We start from the raw sequence: 26,941 nt of genomic DNA on the forward strand, positions 1-26,941 counted from the left end.
CAGAGATCCTGCTAACCTCCTTATTGACTGATATTCCAGAAAATACAGCCGATGGAACTGTTGTTGGACTTTTCAGTGTAAAAGATCAAGATTCTGGTAAAAACGGAGAAGTGAGACTAGAATTGCCACCTAATTTACCATTTAAATTCAAATCCGTGGAAGACCACTATTCCTTAACCACAGATGGTGTGCTGGATAGAGAAAAAATATCTCAATATGTCATTGAGCTGGTAGCCAGTGATATGGGATCACCCCCTCTGCACACACAACAAACAATAATTCTTAATATCTCAGATGTCAATGACAACTATCCTACATTTTCACAAGCTGTTTTCAGTGCCAACATAAAAGAAAATAATGAACCCGGCCATTTACTGGTGGAAGTATCTGCTTTTGACACAGATGAAGGAGAGAACTCAAACCTGGTTTACTCTATACTCGAAAGCCAAGTTGAAGGCTCCCCAATCTCTTCATTTGTATATATCAATTCAAAAAATGGCAATATTTATGCCCAGCGCACCTTTGACTTTGAACATGTCCAAGTTTTACAAATCCCGATAAGAGTGGAAGATTCTGGATTTCCACAATTGTTTTCCAATACTACTGTTTTCATCTTCATTTTGGATACAAATGATAACTCTCCTACTATATTGTATCCAGAGCATTCCAAAGAGTTAATTGCCCAGCAGAAGATTCCTAAGTCTGCTTCTGGTGGCTATTTGGTTACAAAAGTGACTGCAATGGATTTAGACTCTGGTCACAATGCATGGCTATCATATCATCTTCTAAAAGCCACCAATACCTCTTTGTTTCATATATCTGCTCAGACGGGAGAGATCAGAACTGTTCAAGGTTTCCAGGAAGCTGAAAATTCAGAACAAAACCTTGTCATTTCGGTCAGTGACCATGGAGAACCGCCTTTGTCAACCACAGTCACTATAATTGTCACATTAGCAGATGGCATGGTACAAGAAAATGCGAAATCTCCTGATTTTTTTAAAAGTTCCAAAAACAACCCAGACTTAACCATGTATTTAATTATTTCTCTTGTGGCTATTAGCTCAGTATCCTTTATTACTTTCATTATATTGCTGGCACAATGTCTTAAAAAGGAGACCAATCGCAGTAGTCCTGGATGGTGTTGCATAAATGGACATGATTCAAAGCATTACCCAGAACAGTGTCAGCCAACACTTCATTTGAATACAGATGGTACGCTGAAGTATATGGAAGTTAGGATGGGTCCATCAGAACCTCAGGGTCAGTGCTATAAGTCCTGTTTTTCCACAGTATCAGATAAAAATGATTTTACCTTCATGAGGCCACTAAATTTTCCCCAATTGAAAAACATGGTCAGTGAGACAGAGGTTTTATTCCCTGCTTTGAATGAGCCCAGCCAGGTGAGACTGCAACATTACCATCATTTGTGATATCGTTATTATCTTGTAAGCAATTTCATATATACATTGACATTGTGCATATTAATTACACTCTTATATGACACTTACATTTTATCACAAATGTAGAATAGTATGATGCATATGATGCCATACAGTATCGACGTTTAAATATACCTTAGGTGAGAAGAGTTGTATTGGTTGGTACTTTTGGAACACTCCAAATGTATGACTTTTTATTTCCCCGCCTAGAAATGTTCTTTGGTGCATGAGAGAAAATGCTGGTTACCTGAAATATATGGGGTTATATTTATTAAGTACTGGAAGTCCTCGGTTATCCAACGGAATCCGTTCTGGAAGTAGCGTTGGATAGTGAAATCATTGTAAAGTGAGTCCCATGTTAATCAGTGGCGGTGAGTGTTGGCTAACGCATTCAGGTGTCGGATAACGCATTCCGGCGTCGAAAAATTGCTCGTATGGTTGCAGTGTAAAGCGTTGGATAAGCCATTCGTTGTAAAGTGAAACGTTGGATAACGAGGACTACCTGTAGTGCTACTGTACTTCATAACACACCTTCCAGCTCAATTCATGTCGACAGGCTGTAAGGTGTCTTCCAGTGCTTTGAAGTAGGACCAATAGTGAATATGGTCCATACGCCCATATGTACTAAGCAGTGCAGTTCTGTAAGGTATCTTCTGCAGCCAGAAAGTTTTACATTACTTAAATTAGCCCTAAGGTATCTTCTAACCCTGGAAGGTCACTTGAAAAGGCTGCGCGTGGGTAAGTGCACCCGTTCCAGCATTCACTAACATTCAAGTCAATGGGCCGGATGCACTGAGCATCGTTAAATCAGGGCAAATACCATCAGGTTACCTAAATAGGTAACAAGAGTTATTTTCCCTGAGTTTAACAGATATTCACTACACTAATTATATGCAAAAACAACAGCCGTCGTTTAGGTAGTGTTAACGTTAGCTTAATTCAGCACTGCCACATGTTAACTTCAAATAACCTGCAGTTAACTCATGTCTTACCTAAAGTAGCACACCTGAAATACAGGCGATATATATTGATCGGATATGCAAAGTATATTTTAATGACTGTGATTAGCATATGTCCCAGGTATCTCAGGTGTGCTCCTTTTTTAGCACAGGTGTCTCTCCATGTGTTGTTTCAAGGCCTCTGTCTCTCTCCATATTTCAGGGTCTGGATGGAGCTAACGCCACCTTTAAGTATTGACCTAAATAGTGTCAGGTTAAATCCCTGTGCTAACCTGAACAGCCTTTAGTGCATATTGGATGTGAGGGGGAACACCTCATTTGCATATCATTAGCACTGACATCTGGAAACAAAGCAACCATAGGTTATTTAAGGAGTAGCACTGGGTTAACGTTAGATTATTTGCTTTAGTGGAAAGGTGTTATGATTAATCTAACGTTAATCTAGGCTAACGTTAGATTATATTGGGTAATGGAGTTTAGTGCATCTGGTCAGTGACAGATTTCCCATTATGCCCGATAGGACTGGGCCTTGGGCGCCAAAAATTCCGAACCCCTTCCGCAGAGACCGCGCTTTGGGGCCTATCAGGCCTGAAGGGAAGCTCCTAACCTGTTGCCACCTCCACCTTCTTTGAGGATCATCAAATGATGTAATGACATCGCATTGCCATGGCAATGGGACGCCATATGACATCATGACATGATGCTGCGATTTCGAAGAAGATGGAGGACGGCAGCTCGGCGGAGGCAGCACCAGGTAAGTGCCATGGGGCGGTGGATCTGGAAATCCGCAGCGGCATCTGGCCCAATAGGAGTTAAAGACAGAATAAGTGCGATAACCCGTACTGGCACTTGATGCATGTGCTATTGTGCTATTGTGCTGTGTGCTGTGTGCTATGTGCTGTGTGCTATGTGCTGTGTGCTATGTGCTGTGTGCTATGTGGTGTGTGCTATGTGCTATGTGGTGTGTGCTATGTGCTGTGTGCTACTGTATGTGCTGTGTGCTATGTGCTGTGTGCTATGTGCTGTGTGCTATGTGCTATGCATGTGTTATTTAACTGTCAGTTACTGTATAAAAAAAAAAAAGAAAGAAACTTGGCTCACTGCTGTATTATTTATTTTTCTTTCCTATCTAAAATGGAAACATATATATATATATATATATTATAAATATATACATACATTCATTGGAAGATATGTTGGAACATATTTAACTGCTGCGGCCAAGTTTATTCGAGCATTTGCCCGTTCTTGGCCGCAGCAGTAGCCTGGCGTGCGCCCGAGTGTGACGGGCGCGCGCCGAAGCAGCGGAAGAGCGCCCTCCGATCGGGGCGCTCTCCCTACCGCTGCCGGGTCCGCCGGGTCCCCCGGAACCCCCTGCCGCTGTCCCGCGATCGCGGGACACCAGGGCTCCCTCGGGGAGCCCCTGGACGTGCGTGCAGGGGGCGCACGCTCCCGAAGACGCGTGACCGCGCGTCTATGACGCGCGGCACGCCGAGGGGCGGCCACTAGCAAGCCGGGAAATCTCCCGGCTTGCGGTACCGACCACACTGCAATAAAGTGTGTGTGCTATGTGCTATGTGCTGTGTGCTATGTGCTGTGTGCTATGTGCTGTGTGCTATGTGGTGTGTGCTATGTGCTATGTGGTGTGTGCTATGTGCTATGTGCTGTGTGCTATGTGCTGTGTGCTACTGTACTGTATGTGCTGTGTGCTATGTGCTGTGTGCTATGTGCTATGCATGTGTTATTTAACTGTCAGTTACTGTATAAAAAAAAAAAGAAAGAAACTTGGCTCACTGCTGTATTATTTATTTTTCTTTCCTATCTAAAATGGAAACATACATATATATATATATATATATATATATATATATATATATATATATATATATATATATATATATATTATAAATATATACATACATTCATTGGAAGATATGTTGGAACATATTTAATATTTACATAAGACACCTTCTGGCATTGACTTGAAGGACCTGTAAGGTGTCCTCCAGTACAGGAAGTTGTCTGATATCAGAAAAGTGCTTGGTAAGTAGGGCCCATATCTTCATTGGTACATTTTGATAATGATATTGCAGATCTGTCTGAGACATATGAATGTGCTCACAAGTGATATTTATTTGCTGATAATGATATTGAAATGCACTGTGTGCAGTTTCCCAATGATTGGAAGTGTGTTCTTGAGAGTTGCTTTAATTTGCGTCAGTAACAGTGTTTCATGATATATAAGACATCATGTTATCTGAATACGCTGAGGTCTTTTCTATGAAACATACAGGTATCTACATGTTTAGATCCATATTAAATGATTATGTACGTGAAACTTACTTTTGACCATTGCAATATACGCTAGAATAAGGCTGATATTGTATGTATACAGTATGCTCCTTGATAATTTTCTTCTTGTAGGCAACTTCCATTGACTTAAATTGAGCTTCAACCCTTCCCTCCCTCCCCCCCATTGTGTAATCTCAGGTTAAAGATTGAAGGATTGAGTTAAAGATTGAAGGATTGAATGAAACTGAAAGGCAGCCATGTACTGAAGCCTGGGAAGCAGGATTTTGCTGATGGATCACGGGAGAACGAATCTATCAGCAGCTTAGGTAATTAGTTTTCAATAAAGGTAATCAAAGACTGCATACAGATGCAGCGGCCGTTATTGAAACAAATCACGGCGCCGTTTTTGTGTGTGCTGCAATACTCCACGCGGCATTAACGCGGCCAATCACCCCAGGCACACGTGTTTATCGCGGTTGCTTTTTTTGAATTCCATGGATTGTGTGCAGTTAAATGCAATGAAATTAATGAATTGTAATGTGTACAGTACTATGCTACTGTGTCAATTTCAGGTGTTTAAAAACCAGAACACTAAAATGCCATTTTATGCACTCGCCTGCATTCGCGTCTTAAGGCGGTACGGTTGGAAGAAATCCCGCGACATGACATGGGTATTCCGAGGTATACACCGCGTGATTTGTTTCAATAAAGTCCGCTGCATCTGTACAGTATATTAAAATAAAATAAAATAATTTTTTTATACAGAGCTGAACCTGCCTCTTTAAATAAGCAAGTAGCTCTTCTCGCCATACAGTACGTAAAAGCGAATTCTTTCTTTTCACCATTGCAAAGTCCTTTTGCTGCTGTTTCAGCAATTCCACCCTTTTTTACATTTGCATGGTTAAATTCTGGAGATAGTTTCTGAAAATTTGCCTCCCTGGGAGGCTCTTCAGCGCGAGGCCTCTGCAACTCACTTAAATTAAGCCGGCTTTGGGCGACGCGCCGCCATGGCAACGCATCGTCAAATGACGCCGCAGGGGGTCACATGACGTGACATCACATGATCCTGTGGCGTTATTAGTTATTATATAGAGTGCACATGGATTCTACATTGTGCAGCTGTGCCCATGGAAATGTAGAAAATGACACTAAACAAGCCTTCTTAGGTATTGGTGCTTTCCTCCACAAATTCCTGTTTTAAGAATAAAATGTTCTAGATTGCCACAATACACAACTGTTATAATAATGATAGCCTCAGAGGCAATTATTCTTTTTGATGCTAAATGGTTATTGATGTATGCATATAGAATATTACAGGAACAATAAATCCCTGCCCCAAAGAGTTTACAGTCTAGTTTGGGGTGCCTGAGGCATGGATAGATAAGGATCAGGGCCGGCTTGATGGCACTGCAATTGGTGTAGTTGCTCTTCTCCACACTATTTAAACTAATGGCCAGGGGAGAGCACAGAACCTCTGTAAGCTCCGGCATCGTCTCTTTGCGACGACACATCACCATGACAAAGCAACGTCATATGATGCCGCAATGTAGATGGAGGAGATGCTGGAGATGAGGAGAAAGAGGAGATGCCGGAGAAGGCCAGACACCAAGCCCTGCCAAACTCCCAGCCACCCCTGGATAAGGTTATTTGCTGTTGGTCACCAGAAGAGCTGACACTTTTAAACCAAGTTTAGTAGCCTGAATGCTAAACATCACATTACAATATAGATACTGTGAGCGCTGTAGGTGCAGCATCAGATAAAGGAACCAAGCTTAGATCATCAATCACTCCAAAAAATTAGCTTGCTCTGTGCTGATCTATTTCTGACCTGTAATTTCTTCAAAATGTTGAGTTTTTACCTGTGTATTATTTCATTGGCATCAGCTGTTACCATGCCAATCTCTGTTGTCTTAAGGAGTGTGAACGGCAGTGCCCATTTTCAACTCCCAGGGAGGCAAATTTTCAGCAACTATCTCCAGAATTCAACAACGCAAATGTAAAAAAGGGTAGAATTGCTAGAACAGCAGCAAAAGGACTTTGCAATGGTGAAAAGAAAGAATTTGTTTTTATGGCGAGTAGAGCTACTTGCTTCTTTAAAGAGGCAGCCCGTGCGGCTCTGTAAAAAATAATAATTTTATTTTGTTTTAATATATGCAGCCTTTGATTACCTTTATTGAAAACGAATTACCTAAGATGCCTAAGATTCGTTCTCCGGTGATCCATCAGCAAAATCCTGCTTCCCAGGGTTCAGTACATGGCTGCCTTTCAGTTTCATTAATTCCTTCAATCTTTAACTCAGTAACTCAGCAGCTAAAATGTGTCCTTCTAATACTAAGGTAACATTATCTTTTGTTACAGTTTGCAGCTTAAACTGCTGGGTATATTATCAAATGATCAAATGATCAAAAACAGGAATGTTGCAGATATCTTGCACTGCTGGGGAAGTTTGCTAAAACCTGGTATACAAACCAAAGAATGCTCAGTACATTAATACTGATAAAAAATGACATTGAGTTGAATTTTAAAAAATGTAGTAAGTATTATCTAATACTATAGAACTTTTTTTTTTTTTTTTTTTAAACACATGTAAGCTATTATGATATTGCATGGATTGCTTCTGGACTTTCTAGATTAATTAAGAAGAGGTAATATTATAATATAGCTACAGAGGCGGCACACTTTATTTGAACTTGGCTCGAGCCGCAAGCCGCGTGGAGTTTCTTCATTGTTTTCCCTCGGCGTGCCGCGCGTCATCCCGAGGGAGCCCTGGGTTGCTCCTAATGTGGGGGATGAGGGTGGGGGGCTCCGGGGGACCCGGCGGACCCGGAGAGGGGAGGGGGAAGCCCCGATCGGAGGACCGATCCTCCGAGGCTCCGGCGCGGGCACGGGAGAATGCGGCGCGCGCCCGGTATCTGTCACGGCCGAGACCGGGTAAATGTTAGAATAAACTCGGCCGCGACAGTATACTATGAATGGATTGGTCTGGAAATCTCAGCTAATTGAATGACTATAAAGTGTGGGGGGAGGGAGGGGTCAGATTCAGTTTCAGGTATGAGAAATGTTATGTCCATTACATGTTTATCCCCACTCCTATTGCATCTTCATTTTCTGAGGGGATTCCTGAGCATTGTAATATTACTTTTATGTATCAAATAAATATTTAATTGCTGCCTTTCAGTACTGCAATTTGAGATGTAATTGTTGTCATTAACAATTGCAGTTTAGAAAATGACCCCTATTTACTCTAACAAGTTTTTTTCATGGACTTTATTTATTTATTTAAACACAGCCACTCTCATCATTCCGCAGCTTTTAGACTCATAAATTATTTGGTGCTACCAAAGGAGTTGTGACTAATTAGGGCATGGTTTATTGGTGCTGCCATTCCTTCTTGGAACATTATTGTTCTGCATGCTCTGTGCTCATTATTTGGACATAGCTCTGACCACCTACCTACTGTAGATTGAAGATTGCTTAGCACAGGAATTCTCTTATTCACTGTGCATTCTTGTCCCTGGTTATAGTTTGTGAAATGTAGCAGTGGCTGCAGCTATTTGAGATACGAGCAGGATATTTTATAGGCTTTGGTATTTACATAAAGATTTTTGTCTATTTCATGTCAGCTCAGAGTGATTGTCTTAACTGATGAATCATATGAATTAGTATTTTTGGCTTGGTTTCACTGTGTTTGTAGCATATACTGTAGAACTGAATGTGCTATTACAGTTACTAACGTACTAAGCTATTTTTGCTTCTTATGCTGTGACTAATCTTTGTCTGTTTGTCTCAAATATATATATGTGTGGTATATGATGGTATCTGCCCACTGTTATAAAAAATAAATAATACATGTACAGAATAATATCATTCTTTCCTTTTTTTAATGAACACTATGATTTTAAGTAGATACAGTATATTTGTTTTCTATAGGTATGAGTACGTGCATGCATTTGTATACCTACAGAAGTAATTTTAAAAACCATACAGGGAAATATACTATCCTATATCATTGTCTTTTAATATTTGTGTATTTTGTACAGAGATTTTTGTAGTATATAACTTCTATGAATTATTTAGCTCTATCTTTCTCCATTGTAGACATGCAAATCGTCATGCAGCATCTTTCTGGAGTGCCAATAGCAGCAAATTAGTTAGCAATTACATGGTTCACATAGGAATGTCTTTACGTGCTAACATGTTTATTCAAACTACACAATGGAAAACTTCATTTGTAAACATAAAGTTAGTTACTCAAAATCGAATTTTTTGGTTCATGGTGTAACTCAAAGAATGAAAAAATACTGACATACAGTGTAAATACTTGGCATGCAGGAGGGCCAGCATTGTATTACTCTGCTTTGCAAAATGCTGCAATCCTTTTTTGTTTTAACCCCTTCCTTGTCAGGCAAACTACTGGACATCTGTAACAGTTTATTTTGCAGTACAAATCAGTACGGTGGAAAACAGGGTTGTGGGAAAGTAATTATTTTTGCCCTTAGACCCAGCATGACACAAAACAATTTAACACTTACCCTACCAGAGTGACCTACAGTACAGATGTAGCTAACCTCACTGTCTCTGATGCCGCGGCCACCGCAGTTGACGTGGCACTTTAGTAAGCTGTACGATGTTCTATAAAACATGGACACCCCCTGCAGTGTGACCACGGCAGAGACTGTCCCCGGTGCCGCAGACTCTTGCTTCTTCGATCGCGTGGGACAGTGACCGCCGGGGACAGTGAGTCTTGCTACATCTTTACAAAGCACAGCAATAGTTGTCTCATCTCTCAACTGAATAGATCCACATAATAATGATTCATCTAATTTCTGCCAGTGACACGTCACTGGAACCTGGTTATTGTAGCTGTCCAGTTGTCATCCATATTGACACGCATGGAATTGAAGGCACTCAAAGGAACAAATACTGTAACCTTGCGCTTGCACTGCATACTATGGATGGGGTTATCCATTACTTTTTAATTGCTGGAATTCAAAATGTATTTTCTGTTTTTTTATTTTGTATTTCATTTTATACTTAGAACAAGACAATCAATATGAACTAAGTAGAGAGTTGACTGTTAACAATTAGGTTACATGCAAAATGTATCTTATACATGTAACCCTCCTTGCTCGGTTATAAAGGAGTTTACATCAAGTTGGAACTAAAGTATATACATAGCAATGCTCAGTCTCTAATACCTGTTCAGGGGGCTGGTTGGGTGCAGGCTGGGCGTGGATCTGCAGATACAATAATGATGGGCACCAGGAACTTTTATTTTACAAACAAGAGCTTTATTCACATCCATTTATAATGCTTGCAGAATATCAGAATATGACAGATTTTCCTTAAGATTATATGGCAGTTTTAATGTCAATAATCACAGAATATCTCACTATAATGCCAGGGGTACAATAACCTTTGCTACATCCCTACAACAACAAAATGTGAAAAATAGACAATTTGGCTATTATCTATTATTTATCTTTTTGAGTTTTTCTGTTAATGATCGGCAAGAGGTATGAGGAATAGAAGTTAATGTGAAGTGCACTAGATATAAAATGTCTGGCAGGTTTTACATTACATTGTTTTAATATATGTAGGCTTTTCATTCTTTTATATCAGTCCAGAAATTTAAGTGACAAAGGTGCTCCAACGCTGGTTCCTTTCCAAATGACAATATATGTAAATAAACAGGTTTAGGACAGGGGGTATGCAGAATGATGCTAGTAGTAAAGTCCCTAGACAGACCAATAATCCCTGAAGGGTGAGATGAGAGCTGAAAAACTCCAGTCAAACCCTCATTGGGATAGATCCTGGACTCACAATGAGTATTGATGGAGAATAATGAATAATGAATAATAAATAATAAATAAATAATACAAATACCCCTGTCCAAAATCCTGATATGTGTGCAGCCACGTGGAGTGAGATAAATCTTCATCAACAAACAAGGAAAAAACTGGCGCACAGCCAAAAGTGGGTCCCAAATCAATGTATAAAAACTCCTACGCGTTTCGTGTAAAATACACTTTATCAAGGAGCATTCTTTTATATCAGGACTTATACAAATATTTCTTATTTATTAAAGACAAATAGCCTATTTTTACACTAGCCTTCTGATGTGATGCATGTTTATGAGTATATTTGTCATGGTTAGTAAAGTGTGTAAGTACATTGCTTGGTTAGGCTATGTGGTGTACATTCTTACAACATTATCACCAGTGTTCGACAAACCTATACATTTGCTCGCCCCGGGCGAGTGGATTTAACCCCCGGCCGAGTAAATATTGTCCCAAGCAGCACACGTTTGGTACTAGGTGGCGAGTAGATTTTTTGGTGATTTGTCAACCACTGATTATCACCATTTCTTGTTGCTATAGAATGCTAACTTTATGATCAAATAATGAAAGAGCAAGAACCCACTAGAAGCACTCAGTATCCCCTAAATGTGTAATGATATATTTAAAAATAATCTTTAATGCTTAACTAATTAAAATAATGGGTATTAAAATTCAACAATTGACACACATATATATAAACCCTGTGATGAGTATATAGGATACTCCGGGTCAATATAATAGAGGAAACGTTTGAGGTATATTAGATCAGAACGTTCCCAGGGATCCGATATGCAGTATTCCCTATTAGTGGTAGTTAGGTATGCACTGGTATAGGAGGAGGGCTAGCTGATAGCCTGTCTAGAGTAACAGACAGGTCACAAGGTGATAACGTAGAGTAGTGTGAGTCTCATCACAATTGCCGAGTACAAGCAAAACATGTTCTGTGTTCAATAGCTAGCTCTTCTATCTTTAGAGCCTATTAGCTGTTGTTAGGTGGGTAGATGTGGGTCTTTATATAGAGCCTACTATATTGTTTCCTTACCATCGGATCTATTTTTGTACGCATAGTGAGGACACACTGGTTGTACTGTGCTCATCTTTTTGCTTGTACTCGGCAATTGTGATGAGACACACTACTCTACGTTATCACCTTGTGACCTGTCTGTTACTCTAGACAGGCTATCAGCTAGCCCTCCTCCTATACCAGTGCATACCTAACTACCACTAATAGGGAATACTGCATATCGGATCCCTGGGAACGTTCTGATCTAATATACCTCAAACGTTTCCTCTATTATATTGACCCGGAGTATCCTATATACTCATCACAGGGTTTATATATATGTGTGTCAATTGTTGAATTTTAATACGATTATTTTAATTAGTTAAGCATTAAAGATTATTTTTAAATATATCATTACACATTTAGGGGATACTGAGTGCTTCTAGTGGGTTCTTGCTCTTTCATTATTTACCCATTACGTTACCCATTAGCACCTTACCCCCCATACACTCACTTTATTTAGCTGTAGCGGGGTTCTTCACCAATGACCTATATAACTTTATGATCATCAATGTGTAGGAAAGTATATGAGATTGTGAGTATAAAATATAATGCAAATCTCAAATGCTATGATTTGCTGCATTGTCAATAGTGTAACAATAAAGCACAAATAATCATTTCCTCATTGAATTTGTTTTAAAGATATTTTATTCCTAATTAAAATACCATAACTACAGTAAAGTGATTTTTCCAGGGTCACGAGGAACTGGGGCTCGGTGTTACAGACCATGGGCCTGGGTCGTTCACTTAAATTGCCACAAGAATAATCTTTCTACATTGGTAAACGTGCCAACCAATTAATTATTAACAAATGTACTTTTTCTTAATGAAGTAGCTGGAAAATTCCCCGAAATCATGAAAAAAAATATTTCTGTATAGTTTTGCATGCACATTCTTTGATTTTGTTATTTCTTTAACTTGTGAAACATAGATCTTCTATGTCAACTTTGCAGTATACGCAACCTTGAGAACAAAACAGTTTTTGATACCGTGCAAAATCCTGATGAAATACCAAACCATTTTTCCCATGGCCAGATCACTTTTTCTCTGTGACTTTGATTCATTAAACAATTAGATTTTCAGTTCTTCATGAAGGAAATTATTTTGTCTTTACTACTCAACTATAAAAAGAACTTGTGACATACAACTCTATCGCAAAGCAAAAACTGTAATATTTTTACTGATCAATGGCTACAGGTATACTCTATGTATTGTATTCTCATGAGAATCCATGAGGCTTTGTACGGTATTAACTCATACTCTGCTTAGCAACTTTGACATAGACTGCAAGAACGCAGGTGTGCAGCTATAAATACACACAATAGTCTCAATATTGTTAGTCAGCCAGAATCCCCACTGATCAGCTTCTTAATGAACAACTATTCTGAGCTGCAGTCATGCTAGTAATGTTATTTCCTTTGAATGGCAGGAACTGTCCGTATTCACGTGCACATATATATTGGGTCGGATATGCAGTACAGTAGCCAAATTTAGCTGTACCATTATAGACACATTTGTTGAATAGTTGTCTCTAGTAGATTTAGCATTTGGTTACCTAAGCAACTGATAAGTGGTTTGCTGATGGGGAGAGTAGCCATGGAGAACAACCTCTTTGTGCACATTCCCGTGCTTTAAAAATTAACACGACACAATGCAGAGCAATTGTGACTACACACTTCCTGCCATCAGTGTCAGTATGGCTCACAAAACTCAGGCAGCTTGCAACTGCTTTCACCCGGACCACTTCTAGTTCCTGTATACAGCAAAAACAGAAGCCCTACTTAGGCCCCTATTTAATATGCTGTGAAGCTGCTTCCAAAATCTAGAGCTCAGCTACATGGGATGGTTGTCAAATATTCTCCAGCAGATATATAGATGTATACAGGCATACCCCGCATTAATGTACGCAATGGGTCCCGAGCATGTATGTAAAGCGAAAATGTACTTAAAGTGAAGCACTACCTTTTTTCCACTTATTGATGCATGTACTGTACTGCAATCGTCATATACATGCAGGAGAGACAGATTTAGGAGAGAATAAAATGATTCCAGCAGCAGCATTGATAAGATACCAAGGTATTACAACCTTGACAAAGAGCCTTAGCGTGAAACGCATTGGAAGATTTTATTGGTCTATTTCCATGAGTCTATAATAAATTATTTTATATATGGATTGACTTTTGATAATATTTTTAGCTTTTTTCTTGTTGATTTGTTCCTGAAGCAGTGCGGTGCAAAGATCCTCTGTGTTTAGTTACTGTAACAACACCCTAATTGGGAATCGCACCTTATACAAGTTGTTTATTTTCACTGAAACTAAACATATCATCTGTGGTGGAAGAATTTTTTCAAGTTTGGTCCAATGCAAAATGAGTACAGTTGCACTAAGAATTTTTTCTTTGAGAACTTTGGGATTTATATTGTACATTTATGATATTTCCAGTGGGTTTATTGTGATGGTACTAGGGGGTACAGAGAACCAATACTTTTTTATTTACAACCTCATAGCACCTTTTTTAGTGATGAACTTATAGTTCTACTTTCTATTCAAAGAAAAATAGATATATTTTAACCTCCGTCCCTAATTGATTTCTAAGCATGAATATTGTATTCATCTTTCTAAAATATGGTTAGAATAGTTTTTCCACAATGTTTAATAAATGTAGATTTTGTTTCGTAGAAAGTTAGGTACAGCAGCAGTACTTCCGCTTTAATTGAGAAATTGATAAGACAGATTGATGGCAAGAGTGTAACATTATTCTGTCCATTAACAAATTAAGAACTGCACAGCAATACAATGCATACCACTCTCAAGAAAATGAATGAACAATAAACCTTTAAAAACGAAGCTTCATAGTTATATGATATTTAAAGCAGAAGTCCATTGTTTCCAGTGAAAAAACACCTAGGGCCCAATCCAGAGAGCTGCGCTAAAGTAAATGTCGCCATTTTTTGGAGAAATTTGGGTAGAAAACAGGTGAAAATGGCGGGTAACGGAAAACGCGCCATTTTTTTTTTCTATTTGAAAACTCGCCGCGCGGCTGGCGAGAACCTACATCTCGCCAGTTGTAAAAATATCCGAATTCAGAAAGGCGCGATCGCCATCTAGCGGCTGATCGCGCCATTAAAATTGAGAAAAATTCAACAATTAGCTCCGCCAACAAAAGTTGGCAGGAATCTGGAGCTCGGCGGCCAGAGGGAGAAGAAAAAAAAAACGCGCTTTTTTTAAAACATGTTTCACCAGCGCGCATCTCGCCGGTTGAAACTCTCCATATGCAGACATGATTTTAAATGCAGTTTTAGGACCTTTCTGCATATGGAGATAAAATCACGCCAAAAAGGTACTATTTATTAACATCTCCAATTAATTCCACCGCTGCTCTCTGCATAGGCCCCTAGTCTTAAAATACAACTTAGTTCATTCAAATGATTTGTTTATGTTATGCTTTCGAGAAAAGTAATTTTGTTTATGTGCTGCCCATACTGTCATTCACAGCATCCCAGGATGCAGTAAGGCTGTGCTGTATCAGGGACAATATACTGCCCCAATACAAATTCAGAATGCGATAAAAATGCATTCATGATACCTCTTAAAACCTTATTTTCAATCTTGCCACTATCTGAACTGAGAGCGGGTGCGTGCCCTGAAGCTGAACCACCCTACTAATAACTGCCAGAAGGCCCTGATGTTCCTCCCAGAAAGGCAGTCTTGTTAGGGAGATTTAATGTATTGGGAAACTGGCGCCTCTGGAGCTGTTAAAAAATAAAAAATAAAAAAACATGCGGCACGCATTGCTTAATCCAGGGGTGCGCAAACTTTTCCCTGTGCGCACCCCTGCCTGTTCTCCGCTGCGCCTCCCCCCCCCTCCCTGCTCAGCCCCAGCGTCAAATGACACGCGGGGTCACGTGACATCACGTTGCCATGGCAATGTGACGTCATGTGACCCCACTGCGTCATTTGACGCCGGGTTACCATGACGACGCGTCACTGGAAGGTACGGTAAGTGTGTTATAGAGACCTCATGCGGTCCCCCGGCAATTAATTGCCGTGCCCCTTCCCCCCCCCCCCTCCCTGAAAAACCTGGGGCTCAGTTTGCGTACCCCTGGCTTAAACCATCGTATTTAATATTAGATGTTTTTAGATGTATTAGATTTTTTTTTTACAAAATGTCTTTTTAAATTTAATTGTTTACTTGAATGTACCATTATTCCAGTGTCCTTCAACACAGTTTTTTTCCCAAGGCATACAGAATAAATTGTTCATTGTTGTTTTTAGCTTCTTATCAGCAACCTAGTCAAGGCTATGTGCAACATTGTACACTAACCTTTTTTCCTGTTTGAAGCAGGCTGGGAGGAAAACCGATTTCCCCATAAAATTTTACTAACACCATAATTTTTCCTCCTTTATTTTAGCTAATGATTGAAGGTGAAAAAGAGAAAAAACATACAAAGAAGAATAAAGAGAACCAATATAATTTGGTTCTTCTGTGTATATATGCAGAACAAAAATTAAAAACACTATTCCGTTTTTTCAGCAGGCACAACCTAACGTGGACTGGCGTTTCTCACAGGCTCAAAGACCCGGGCCCAGCGGGTGAGTAAATCTTGATTTTTTACAGAATTATATTGTGTCCATTTCTGCTGCAGTGAGCTACAGTATGTGATGTCTCTGCAAAGCCCTTTTGTAGTTACTTATTGATTCCTGTTTGGTTTATTCAGCATCTAAAGCAGCACTCCAGGTTTGAGTTTTTTTTTAGTATATATGTATATATATATATATACACATATATATATATATATATATATATATATATATATATATATATATATATATATATATATATATATGAAGCAGGGGTCTCCGGGGATGAATCACTTTAATTTCAGCTCCAGGGACCTCTTGCTTCCAAGATACCTCCATAGGGGGTGCCAGTAGCAGCTCCGGCTGGGCTAGTTGGGGCTATCATAATAGCGGTTTACATGCCCCACGTCACGCTGACCAATAGGACGCCATTACATCATCCCTTGCAGCTTCCTATTGGCCCACATGCCTGGGACATTTACACATGTGTTCACCGAAACTGAAATTAACATGTTTCAGCTCCGGAGACCCAGTGCTTCCCACATAGGGGAAAACATTATTTTGGGGGGAGAGCATGTGCTGCTTTAATGCCTTCTACCATTTTAGCATTAGCATAACTACTATAAATGGGCATTAGAGTGCTCTCATTATAGGGGTTTCGTTTTTCTATTGTTGCAAGTCTTTAATTATCCTGTTGCAGTTTTTAAAAGGCTGAATAAGTCCTTTATTTAGCCTCTTATGTCCAAACAAGTGTCTCTTTATCCGTCTGCCTCTTAAATAAGGCTGAACAAGTGCCTTATTTACCCCGCTCGTCAGGTAAATAGCCTCTACCCAAAACATAATGCTATAGACTGATCAGTGCCCCTCAACCCAAATACCAATGAGAAGAAGTCTTAGAAACCTGATCTTAGTAGTGTGATCAATGGCAGGTTGAATATTCTAGTTAATGAATTGCTAATATAGCTGTAACCTGCAATCATAATTAATAAATACAATTTCAAATAAGGAGAAAACACATGTAGCATTGTATAGTATTGGTCTTGACAAAATCAGATGTTGCCGTATTGATTTATTGTCACTGCTAGGGCTCAATAGAAAAAAAGACTACACATCCCATGATACTTTGAGAATGGAGTGAAAAAAATTAAACAGAACTGAATCAGACATATCCTATCGACAATGGTCCTGTTTGCAACGCTATGTGGTTCTGTCAAACTAACAGCAAACTTAAAAAAACTGTGCATGTGCAGCTCTTTTGGTAAATCTATCAAGATATTTTACTCCTATTTTATTCCACCTACATTATTTAGTGATTTGTAGAGTATTCATATAGAGGAGATGTATTAAGGTCAAGACTGCCTACGCGGTGATATGCGGGTAGGAACTGTATGCACTGCACTACCCACTTAATGAATGGCCGTAAATGAATGATGTAACCTTTCATTTGTAATGAAAGCGAGTGTTGCCAATGCAACCAGAGATAAAAAGAAGACACATATACATACAAAATGTCCAAGTGATAGAACCATATATAATGTCCTTAATTGTAGTATTCAGTCACTCCGATGATGTAGCAACTGAGACGGCAATAGTCAGGGCACTCAGACTGGATCAGGAACAGCCAAAAATTGAAAAATTAAAGAAAAGGGTACCAGTGGGTGCAAAAGTAAAAAAGTGCTTTATTTTAAACAAAAGTAGGTGGTAGACAAGACAGAAAGGTCCTCCCACGTGTTTCACGCAAGCGCTTTCTCAAGGAGTATGGACACACAGGAAGTAAGCACACTTATATATGCTAAATAATTAAGCAAATCACCTCAGACACAGCTGAGAGTGACGTAACAGTGTAAACACATTTAATTAAAATTAAAATAAAAACATCACTGAAGCTGGGACCTCTATAATAAATATATAATGTTTGACTAGTTTCATATAATATCTATCATGTTACTGATGAATCCATAAGTAATATGTATATGGGTTAAAGTCAAACAAATTTAAATGCATCAATGTATTATATCCTTGAAAAAATATACATGTAGCCAATCATGGGTACATAACAAATTAAACAGAGTATGCAGATTCAATATAATATAAGTATCAATACAAATGTTGCTAACATGCAGACTAGCATATACTGTATATTTTGATAAACATTGAAACAGATGTATAGTAACAATGGAACGCAGATAACTGTAGGTAAAAAGTAATGCTACCCAATGTTAAGGTAAATATAAATGGCTATGACAATAATGTTGCTCTTATTAGCCATATTATATGTAGAGTAGAGTAACAAAGCACTCACCCTGGGGACGTTAATAATAAATGCAAGCTGATTGAGAATGTACATATTATATAAAGATCACCAAATATAGGTTCATATGTAGAACTTGGTGAACTCAAAAGATTGGTAGACTCAAAACAGTTGGCATAAAGACAAGCCCCATGAAGATAGCAACCCTATGGATAGCAATAATGTACTTATAAATATCAAGAGAAAGAAATATATAATTCATATAGAATAACTATTGTGACATAGACCACTATGTTGACTATCAAAGGGCTGAATGAGATGCAGTACAAATATCACAGTAAGTCTTACTATGATAGACTTCCAGCTGGAAAGCGAAATTACATTTGGTATCAGTAATCAGAGTTTGGATACTACATCAGAGGAAGCACCCCAAGTCCCACTCGGATTTGAGTGCATGGGGGTGGAGTGTACCCAGAGTGAAAATCCAGAATGCCTCCCTCTGATGTAGCGTCCTGGCTCTGGTACCACCTCTCACAGGGATGGGAATAAATTCCAGTGCTGTACATCTAAATGACAGCAGAGAGCCTGATTGGCATTCTAGGAAATGTTTGGACACTGAATGATTAATATCTTTATTGGAAATTAATCTCACGTATTACTGTATGCGTGTCTTTAATTTCCTTGTGGTTAATCCCATGTACAGTACTGCTTGTTGCAGCCACATGTTGAAAGATACACCACATGATTAGTCTGGCGCGTAATAAAGGATTTGATATCATATTTATGTGTTTTATCTTTGTTCTCAAAGGTAGTGGTTTTCTGAACATATAAGCAGATATTGCAATGTCCACATTTATATAAACCTTTGAGTGATGGAAAAGATCCCTTGTTTTTAATCCTACTGTTGGTTCAGAACATACTCAGTGAAATACGATTACTTAGTGTGTGAGATCTTGAAAATACTATTTTGGGATCATGGGAAACCATGTCCCTTAAAAGGGGATCTGAAGACAAAATCGGCCAGTGTTTTCTAATGATAACAGATACAGCTGTGGCCTGACTACTATACGGAGTAATGAAGTATGGTAATGTGTTGATATCAATATGTGTAGAAGTATTGACATCAATGTCCACATGAGTATTGGCCATAGTGATAAGATCAGTTCTATCACGTGACAGTGCGTACTCAAAAGCCTCATCTAGAACATGATTTTGTAAAAAACGTTCCTTTAGATCTTGTGACCTAAGTTTGAAGTCATCTAATGAGGAACAATTTCTGCAGCGGCGTAGATATTGTCCTCTGGTTATGCCTTTAAAAAGAGATCTGTTATGACAACTCCCTGCATGTAATATGGCATTATGGGAATTGTCCTTCCGATAAATGTCAGTTTGGACTGTTTTGTCCTGATCTATAAACAGGCAGAGATCCAAAAACTGAATGTGGTGCCTGTGAAATTAATGAGTAAACTGTAATTTGAGAGTATTATCATGAAGATAATCAAAGAAAAAGATCCTGAACGGAACCTCTCCAAACAAGGAGCAAATCGTCAATATAACGCACCACATTGTGACAAAATGGATTCCTATCTCCAAACACGTGGGACATTTCCCACCAACCCATGAACTGGTTGGCGTAGGATGGGGCAAAGCAAGTCCCCATCGCGGTCCCACGTATTTGGAGATAGAACTGGCCATCAAACTGAAAATAGTTATGGTGAAGCAAAAAGTGAATACTGTCTAACAGAAAGGTGACATGTGCTGATGATAGTGTGGAAGTGTGTTTTAATAGTGTCCAATGGCAATAAGGCCAGGAGTGTGTGAAATGATGGTGTATAATAAGGCCACATCTAGAGTGACCCAGAGATAATCAAAGTGCCATGTGAAATTGTGAAAAAGTGATGACGTGTTTGGTGTCAAGTAAATAGGAAGGTAACGTACAAACAAGTGGTTGTAAATAGTGATCAACAAAAATAGACAAGTGCTCACCTAGGGTCCCAACATTGGAAACTATAGGCCTGCCCGGGGGTGCAATGAGTGACTTGTGTATTTTTGGAAGATGGTGAAATATAGGTGTAACGGGGTTAGTGACTTTGAGATAATCACATTCAGTTTTTGAAAGAACCTGTAGTATGATGCCTTCTGCAATGAGCTCTGAGAGCACCAAAATAAATTCTAAAGTTGGGTCGTGTCTCAATTTGGAATAGAAGGTAGTGTCATTTAGCTGTCTTAGAGCTTCTGTTTTGTAGTACTCACTGTCAAGGACGACAACCGCACCTCCTTTATCAGCGTTCTTTACTGTGATGGAATAATTTTCTGAAAGTAGAAGGATAGCTGCCCTTTGTTCTGATGACAAATTATCTGATCGTGAGTGGTATCTTGAAATACCGGTGACATTATATCCTTGGACAATAGGAAAAGATCCCTTTCCACCATGTGTTGAAATGTATTAATAGATTGGATTCTCATAAAGGTGGGATTAAATGAGGACATGTTCTTAAATCCTGAATCCCTCCTTCCTAAGAATGACTCAATGCCAGTATATTCAGCATTTTCATTGTAAAGATCAGCCAGATCTTTTAGATAACACTGATCCTTAAAACTATGCCTTGAATTTAAAGATATTTGTAAATCATAAATTGAAATGGTAGTATTGTCCAAAGAGACACAAATCCCTGGGTGTTGTGTTTTGTTTAGAAAAAACTTTGAGAGTAAGCTTACAAATAAACTTATATAAATCCACTGTAGTGGAAAATACATCGAATTTGTGATCTGGAGCAAAGGAAAGTCCAAGGTGAAGAACAGAGACTTCTGTATCTGTTAGAGAATATTTAGACAGATTAATAACATTTGTATCTTGAATATTCAATGTCTCTGTCTCTTTGCCGGTTCGCCCCCTTTGGTCTTTCTCTTTGACCGTCGTGTCCTGCGTCATTTTTTGCTTGTTGCCCTCTTTCAGGATTCTCCCTGGAAAAGCTGGAATATCTGGTTGGCCTGTTCTCATCGCCAGATGAAGGATTTGATTGATTCTCAGAGAAAGACACATAATGAGTTGAAAGTTCATGGTTAGAAACAACACTGTCATGTTTATCCTTATTTTGTGATTTTTTAAGAATAGATTTGTTTATTGACTGTGTGTTGTGTTTTTTTGATCGATTGGCAAATTTTTTGTTAAATGTTGGTTTGTGCCACAAAAAAACTTGTTTCTGAATGTAATCGATCTTGTCTCTCTCGAACTTATTTTGTTTGGTAATCATAATGGTCTTATCCAAATTGTTGATCCTTGTGTTAGATATTTTTCCAATTGTGCAAAATGCATTTTTAAATCAAGACAATCTTCGCAATACAGTTCTTTAGTGCTATCAAATACTGATTCTACTGTCAGGTTTCTAGTGGATGTATTAAAACAATTGAATGCAAAATGTGATGAGGTCTCCGCTTGTGAATCCATCTTGAAAAACCACTTAACTTGTTGTTGTAGAATTAAATACCAATACAATGTAGATTAAAAATGAAATGTAGAGAGTGAAAGCATTAGTGTGTATGCATTCACATGAACATGTTTTGGAAAAGCCTAAAGCACTTACACTGGGACCCAGAGTGATATAAATATAGAAGCAAAAATAGCACTAAAGAACTGTATTGCAAAGATTCTCTTGATTTAAAAATGCATTTTGCACGATTGGAAAAATATCTAACACAAGACCTGCACACATGGTAGGATATGATAACTCTTGAGAATTATATCAAGAGAAAACGCATACCCAGGGGACTCCGCCTAACTAAGGCACCTTCATTTGGCTTTGAAAATGGGGAGTTCGAAAGGGATTGGTGCAGGATTCTTGATGACTGTTCTTTCAAACTAATGCACTTGATTGTTCAATTTAAACAGGAAGGAAAAGAGAATGTTCAAAAACAAGTTAAGGAACTTCAAGCTAAACTGCAGGCATGTACACGCTTTGATAGTTTCAAAGAGTTTGATTCTAAACTAGCTACAAGGATCAACAATTTGGATAAGACCATTATGATTACCAAACAAAATAAGTTCGAGAGAGACAAGATTGATTACATTCAGAAACAAGTTTATTTGTGGCACAAACCAACATTTAACAAAAAGTCTGCCAATCGATCAAAAAAACACAACACACAGTCAATAAACAGATCTATTCTTAAAACATCACAAAATAAGGATAAACATGACAGTGTTGTTTCTAACCATGAACTTTCAACTCATTATGTGTCTTTCTCTGAGAATCAATCAAATCCTTCATCTGGCGATGAGAACAGGCCAACCAGATATTCCAGCTTTTCCAGGGAGATTCCTGAAAGACGACAACAGGCAAAAAAACGATGCAGGACACGACGGTCTAAGAAAAAGACCAAAAGGGGGTGTACCGGCAAAGAGACAGAGACATTGAATATTCAAGATACAAATGTTATTAATCTGTCTAAATATTCTCTTACAGATACAGAATTCTCTGTTCTTCACCTTGGACTTTCCTTTGCTCCAGATCACAAATAAGATTTATTTTCCACTACAGTGGATTTATATAAGTTTATTCGTAAGCTTACTATCAAAAAGTATTTTCTAAACAAATCACAACACCCAGGGACTTGTGACTCTTTGGACAATACTACCATTTCTATTTTTGATTTTCAAACATCTTTAAATTCAAGGTATAGTATTAAGGATCAGTGTTATCTAAAAGATCTGACTGATCTTTACAATGAAAATGCTGAATATATTGGCATTGAGTCATTCTTAGGAAGGAGGGATTCAGGACTTAAGAACAAGTCCTTATTTAATCCCAAGTTCATGAGAAGCCAATCTATTAATACATTTCAACACATGGTGGAAATGGATCTTTTCCTATTGTCCAAGGATATATGTCACCGGTATTCCAAGATACCACTCACAATCAGATAATTTGTCATCGGAACAAAGGGCAGCTATCCTTCTACTTTCAGAAAATGATTCCATCACAGTAAAGAATGCTGATAAAGGAGGTGCGGTTGTCGTCCTTGACAGTGAGTACAACAAAACAGAAGCTCTAAGACAGCTAAATGACACTACCTCCTATTCCAAATTGAGACACTACCATACTTTGGAATTTCTTTTGGAGCTCGGGGAGCTCCTTGAAGAAGGCATCATACTACAGGTTCTTTCAAAAACTGAATGTGATTATCTCAATGTCACTCACCCCATTACACCTATATTTCACCATCTTCCAAAAATACACAAGTCACTCATTGCACCCAAGGGCAGGCCTATAGTTTCCAATATTAGGTCCTTAGGTGAGCACTTGTCTATTTATGTTGATCACTATTTATAACCACTTGTTCGCACGTCACCTTCCTTTTTACTTGACACCAAACACTTCTTATCACTTTTTCACGATTTCACATGGCACTTTGATTATCTCTGGGTCACTCTAGGTGTGGTCTCATTATACACCATCATTTCACACACACATGGCCTTATTGCCACTAGACACTATTTAGAACACACTTCCACACTATCACCAGTACATGTCACCTTTCTACTAGACAGTATTCACTTTTTGCTTCACCATAACTATTTTCAGTTTGATGGCCAGTTCTATCTCCAAATACATGGGACCGCGATGGGGACTTGCTTTGTCCCATCCTACGCCAACCTGTTCATGGGTTGGTGAGAAATGTCCCACGTGTTTGGAGATAGGAATCCATTTCGTCACAATGTGGTGCTTTACAAGCGTTATATTGACGACTTGCTTATTGTTTGGAGAGGTTCTGTTCAGGATCTTTTTCTTTTCTTTGATTATCTTCATGATAATACTCTCAATTTACAGTTTACTCATCAATTTCACGGGCACCACATTCAGTTTTTGGATCTCTGCCTGTTTATAGATCAGGACAAAACAGTCCAAACTGACATTTATCAGAAGGGCAATTCCCGTAATGCCTTATTACATGCAGGGAGTTGTTATAACAGATCTCTTTTTAAAGGCATACCCAGAAGACAATATCTACGCCTCCGCAGAAATTGTTCCTCATTAGATGACTTCAAACTTAGGTCACAAGATCTAAAGGAACGTTTTTTACAAAGGGGGTATACTAGTCATGTTCTAGATGAGGCTTTTGAGTAATCACTGTCACGTGATAGAACTGATCTTATCACTATGGCCAATACTCATGTGGACATTGATGTCAATACTTCAACACATATTGATACCAACACATTACCATATTTCATTACTCCGTATAGTAGTCAGGCCACAGCTGTATCTGTTATTATTAGAAAACACTGGACGATTTTGTCTTCAGATCCCCTTTTAAGGGACATGGTTTCCCATGATCCCAAAATAGTCTTTTAAAGATCTCACACTATAAGTAATCGTATTTCACTGAGTATGTTCCGAACCAACAGTATGATTAAAAAGAAGGGATTTTTTCCATCACTCAAAGGTTTATATAAATGTGGACATTGCAATATCTGCTTATATGTTCAGAAAACCACTACCTTTGAGAACAAAGATAAAACACATAAATATGACATCAAATCCTTTATTACGTGCCAAACTAACCATGTGGTGTATCTTTTAACATGTGGCTGCAAGGAAATTAAAGACACGCATAAGGGAACACGTGAGATTAATTTCCAATAAAGATATTAATCATCCAGTGTCCAAACATTTCCTAGAATGCCAACCAGGCTCTCTGTTGTCATTTAGATGTATAGCACTGGAATTTATTCCCATTCCTGTGAGAGGTGGTAACAGAGCCAGGATGCTACATTAGAGAGAGGCATTCTGGATTTTCACTCTGGGTACGCTCCAGCCTCATGGACTCAATTCCTAGTGTTACTTGGGGTGCTTCCTCTGATGTACTGTAGTATCCAAACTCTGATTACTGATACCAAATGTAATTTCGCTTTCCAGCTGGAAGTCTATCATAGTAAGATTTACTGTGACATGTGTACTACATCTCATTCAGCCCTTTTGTAGTCAATATAGTGGTCTATGTCACAATAGTTATTCTATATGAATTATAGATTTCTTTCCCTTGATATTTATAAGTACATTATTGCTATCCATAGGGTTGCTATCTTCATGGGGATGGTCTCTATGCCAACTGTTTTGGGTCTACCAATCTTTTGAGTTCACCAAGTTCTACATATGAACCTATATTTGGTAATCTTTATATAATATGTACATTCTCAATCAGTTTGCATTTATTATTAACGTCCCCAGGGTGAGTGCTTTGTTACTCTACTCTACATATAATATGGCTCATAAGAGCAACATTATTGTCATAGCAATTTATATTTACCTTAACATTGGGTAGCATTACTTTTTACCTACAGTTATCTGTGTTCCATTGTTACTATACATCTGTTTCAATGTTTATCAAAATATAAGGTATATGCTAGTCTGCATGTTAGCAACATTTGTATTGATACTTATATTATATTGAATCTGCATACTCTGTTTAATTTGTAATGTATCCATAATTGGCTACATTTATATTTTTTCAAGGATATAATACATTGATGCATTTAAATTTGTTTGATTTTAACCCATATACATATTACTTATGCATTCATCAGTAACATGATAGATATTATATGAAACTAGTCAAACATTATATATTTATTATAGAGGTCCCAGCTTCAGTGATGTTTTTATTTTAATTTTAATTAAATGTGTTTACACTGTTATGTCACTCTCAGCTGTGTCTAAGGTGATTTACTTAATTATTTAGCATATATACAGTAATTGTGCTTACTTCCTGTGTGTCCACACTCCTTGAGAAAGCGCAACACTTGCGTGAAACGCGTGGGAGGACCTTTCTGTCTTGTCTATTTTGTTTAAAATAAAGCACTTTTTTACTTTTACTGGTACCCTTTTCTTAAATTTTTCAATTTTGGGATGTTCCTGACCCTGTCTGAGTGCCCGGACTATTGCCGTCTCTGTTGCTGTTATCTACCTTGCGGGCGGCAGCAGCACGAGAGGGGGAGGAGGGGCTGTTCCCTCTCTGCGGACGTGCGGTCTACATTCACTGTGGAAGCGGGACCCGGTATTGAGGAAGGCTTTACATTAGGAGGTAAGACGGTAATTTTCTTACCTCCAGCCTCCCACACCTAGGCCCCCGACGGAACTCTTATCCTTGGGGCAAGAGAGACTATCCACCTAGGACAGTTACCGCAGTGTCACTGACATCTCCAGCATAAGCATATATCTCCAGATGGACTCCCCGCTGAACCTCCCGCTGCTTCAGACACAACCATTTGGCATATGCATAGCGCACTCTGGAGCGCATGACAGGCACACTTCATAACTCCAATGATGTAGATCGAATCAGGTGAATCTCAGCATATGTAAAGAGAAAAACATGCCAAACAGTGTAATACTGCATGTAATAATGATAATTAACCAAATGATAAACTAATAATGAAATCCTCAGAGGTAGGAATAAAGCAAGAAAGTAAGATGAAAAGAGTACATTTAATAAACATTAAAATAAAATCCCATGTGTG

At 38.6% G+C, this 26,941-nt stretch overlaps 1 protein-coding gene across 1 annotated transcript in view; it reads left to right on the forward strand.

Moving 5' to 3' along the window:
* The window catches only part of LOC142494749 (protocadherin gamma-B5-like), a 414,541-nt gene that overhangs the window by 375,892 nt on the left and 11,708 nt on the right, over positions 1-26,941 (forward strand). Inside the window, exon 3 of the mRNA XM_075599186.1 lies at positions 16,129-16,187. Within this exon, the coding sequence (XP_075455301.1) occupies positions 16,129-16,187 (59 nt within the window). The remainder of the gene's footprint in view (positions 1-16,128; positions 16,188-26,941) is intronic.

This window comes from Ascaphus truei, chromosome 5, assembly GCF_040206685.1.
Source record: "Ascaphus truei isolate aAscTru1 chromosome 5, aAscTru1.hap1, whole genome shotgun sequence".
Lineage (NCBI taxonomy): Eukaryota > Metazoa > Chordata > Amphibia > Anura > Ascaphidae > Ascaphus > Ascaphus truei.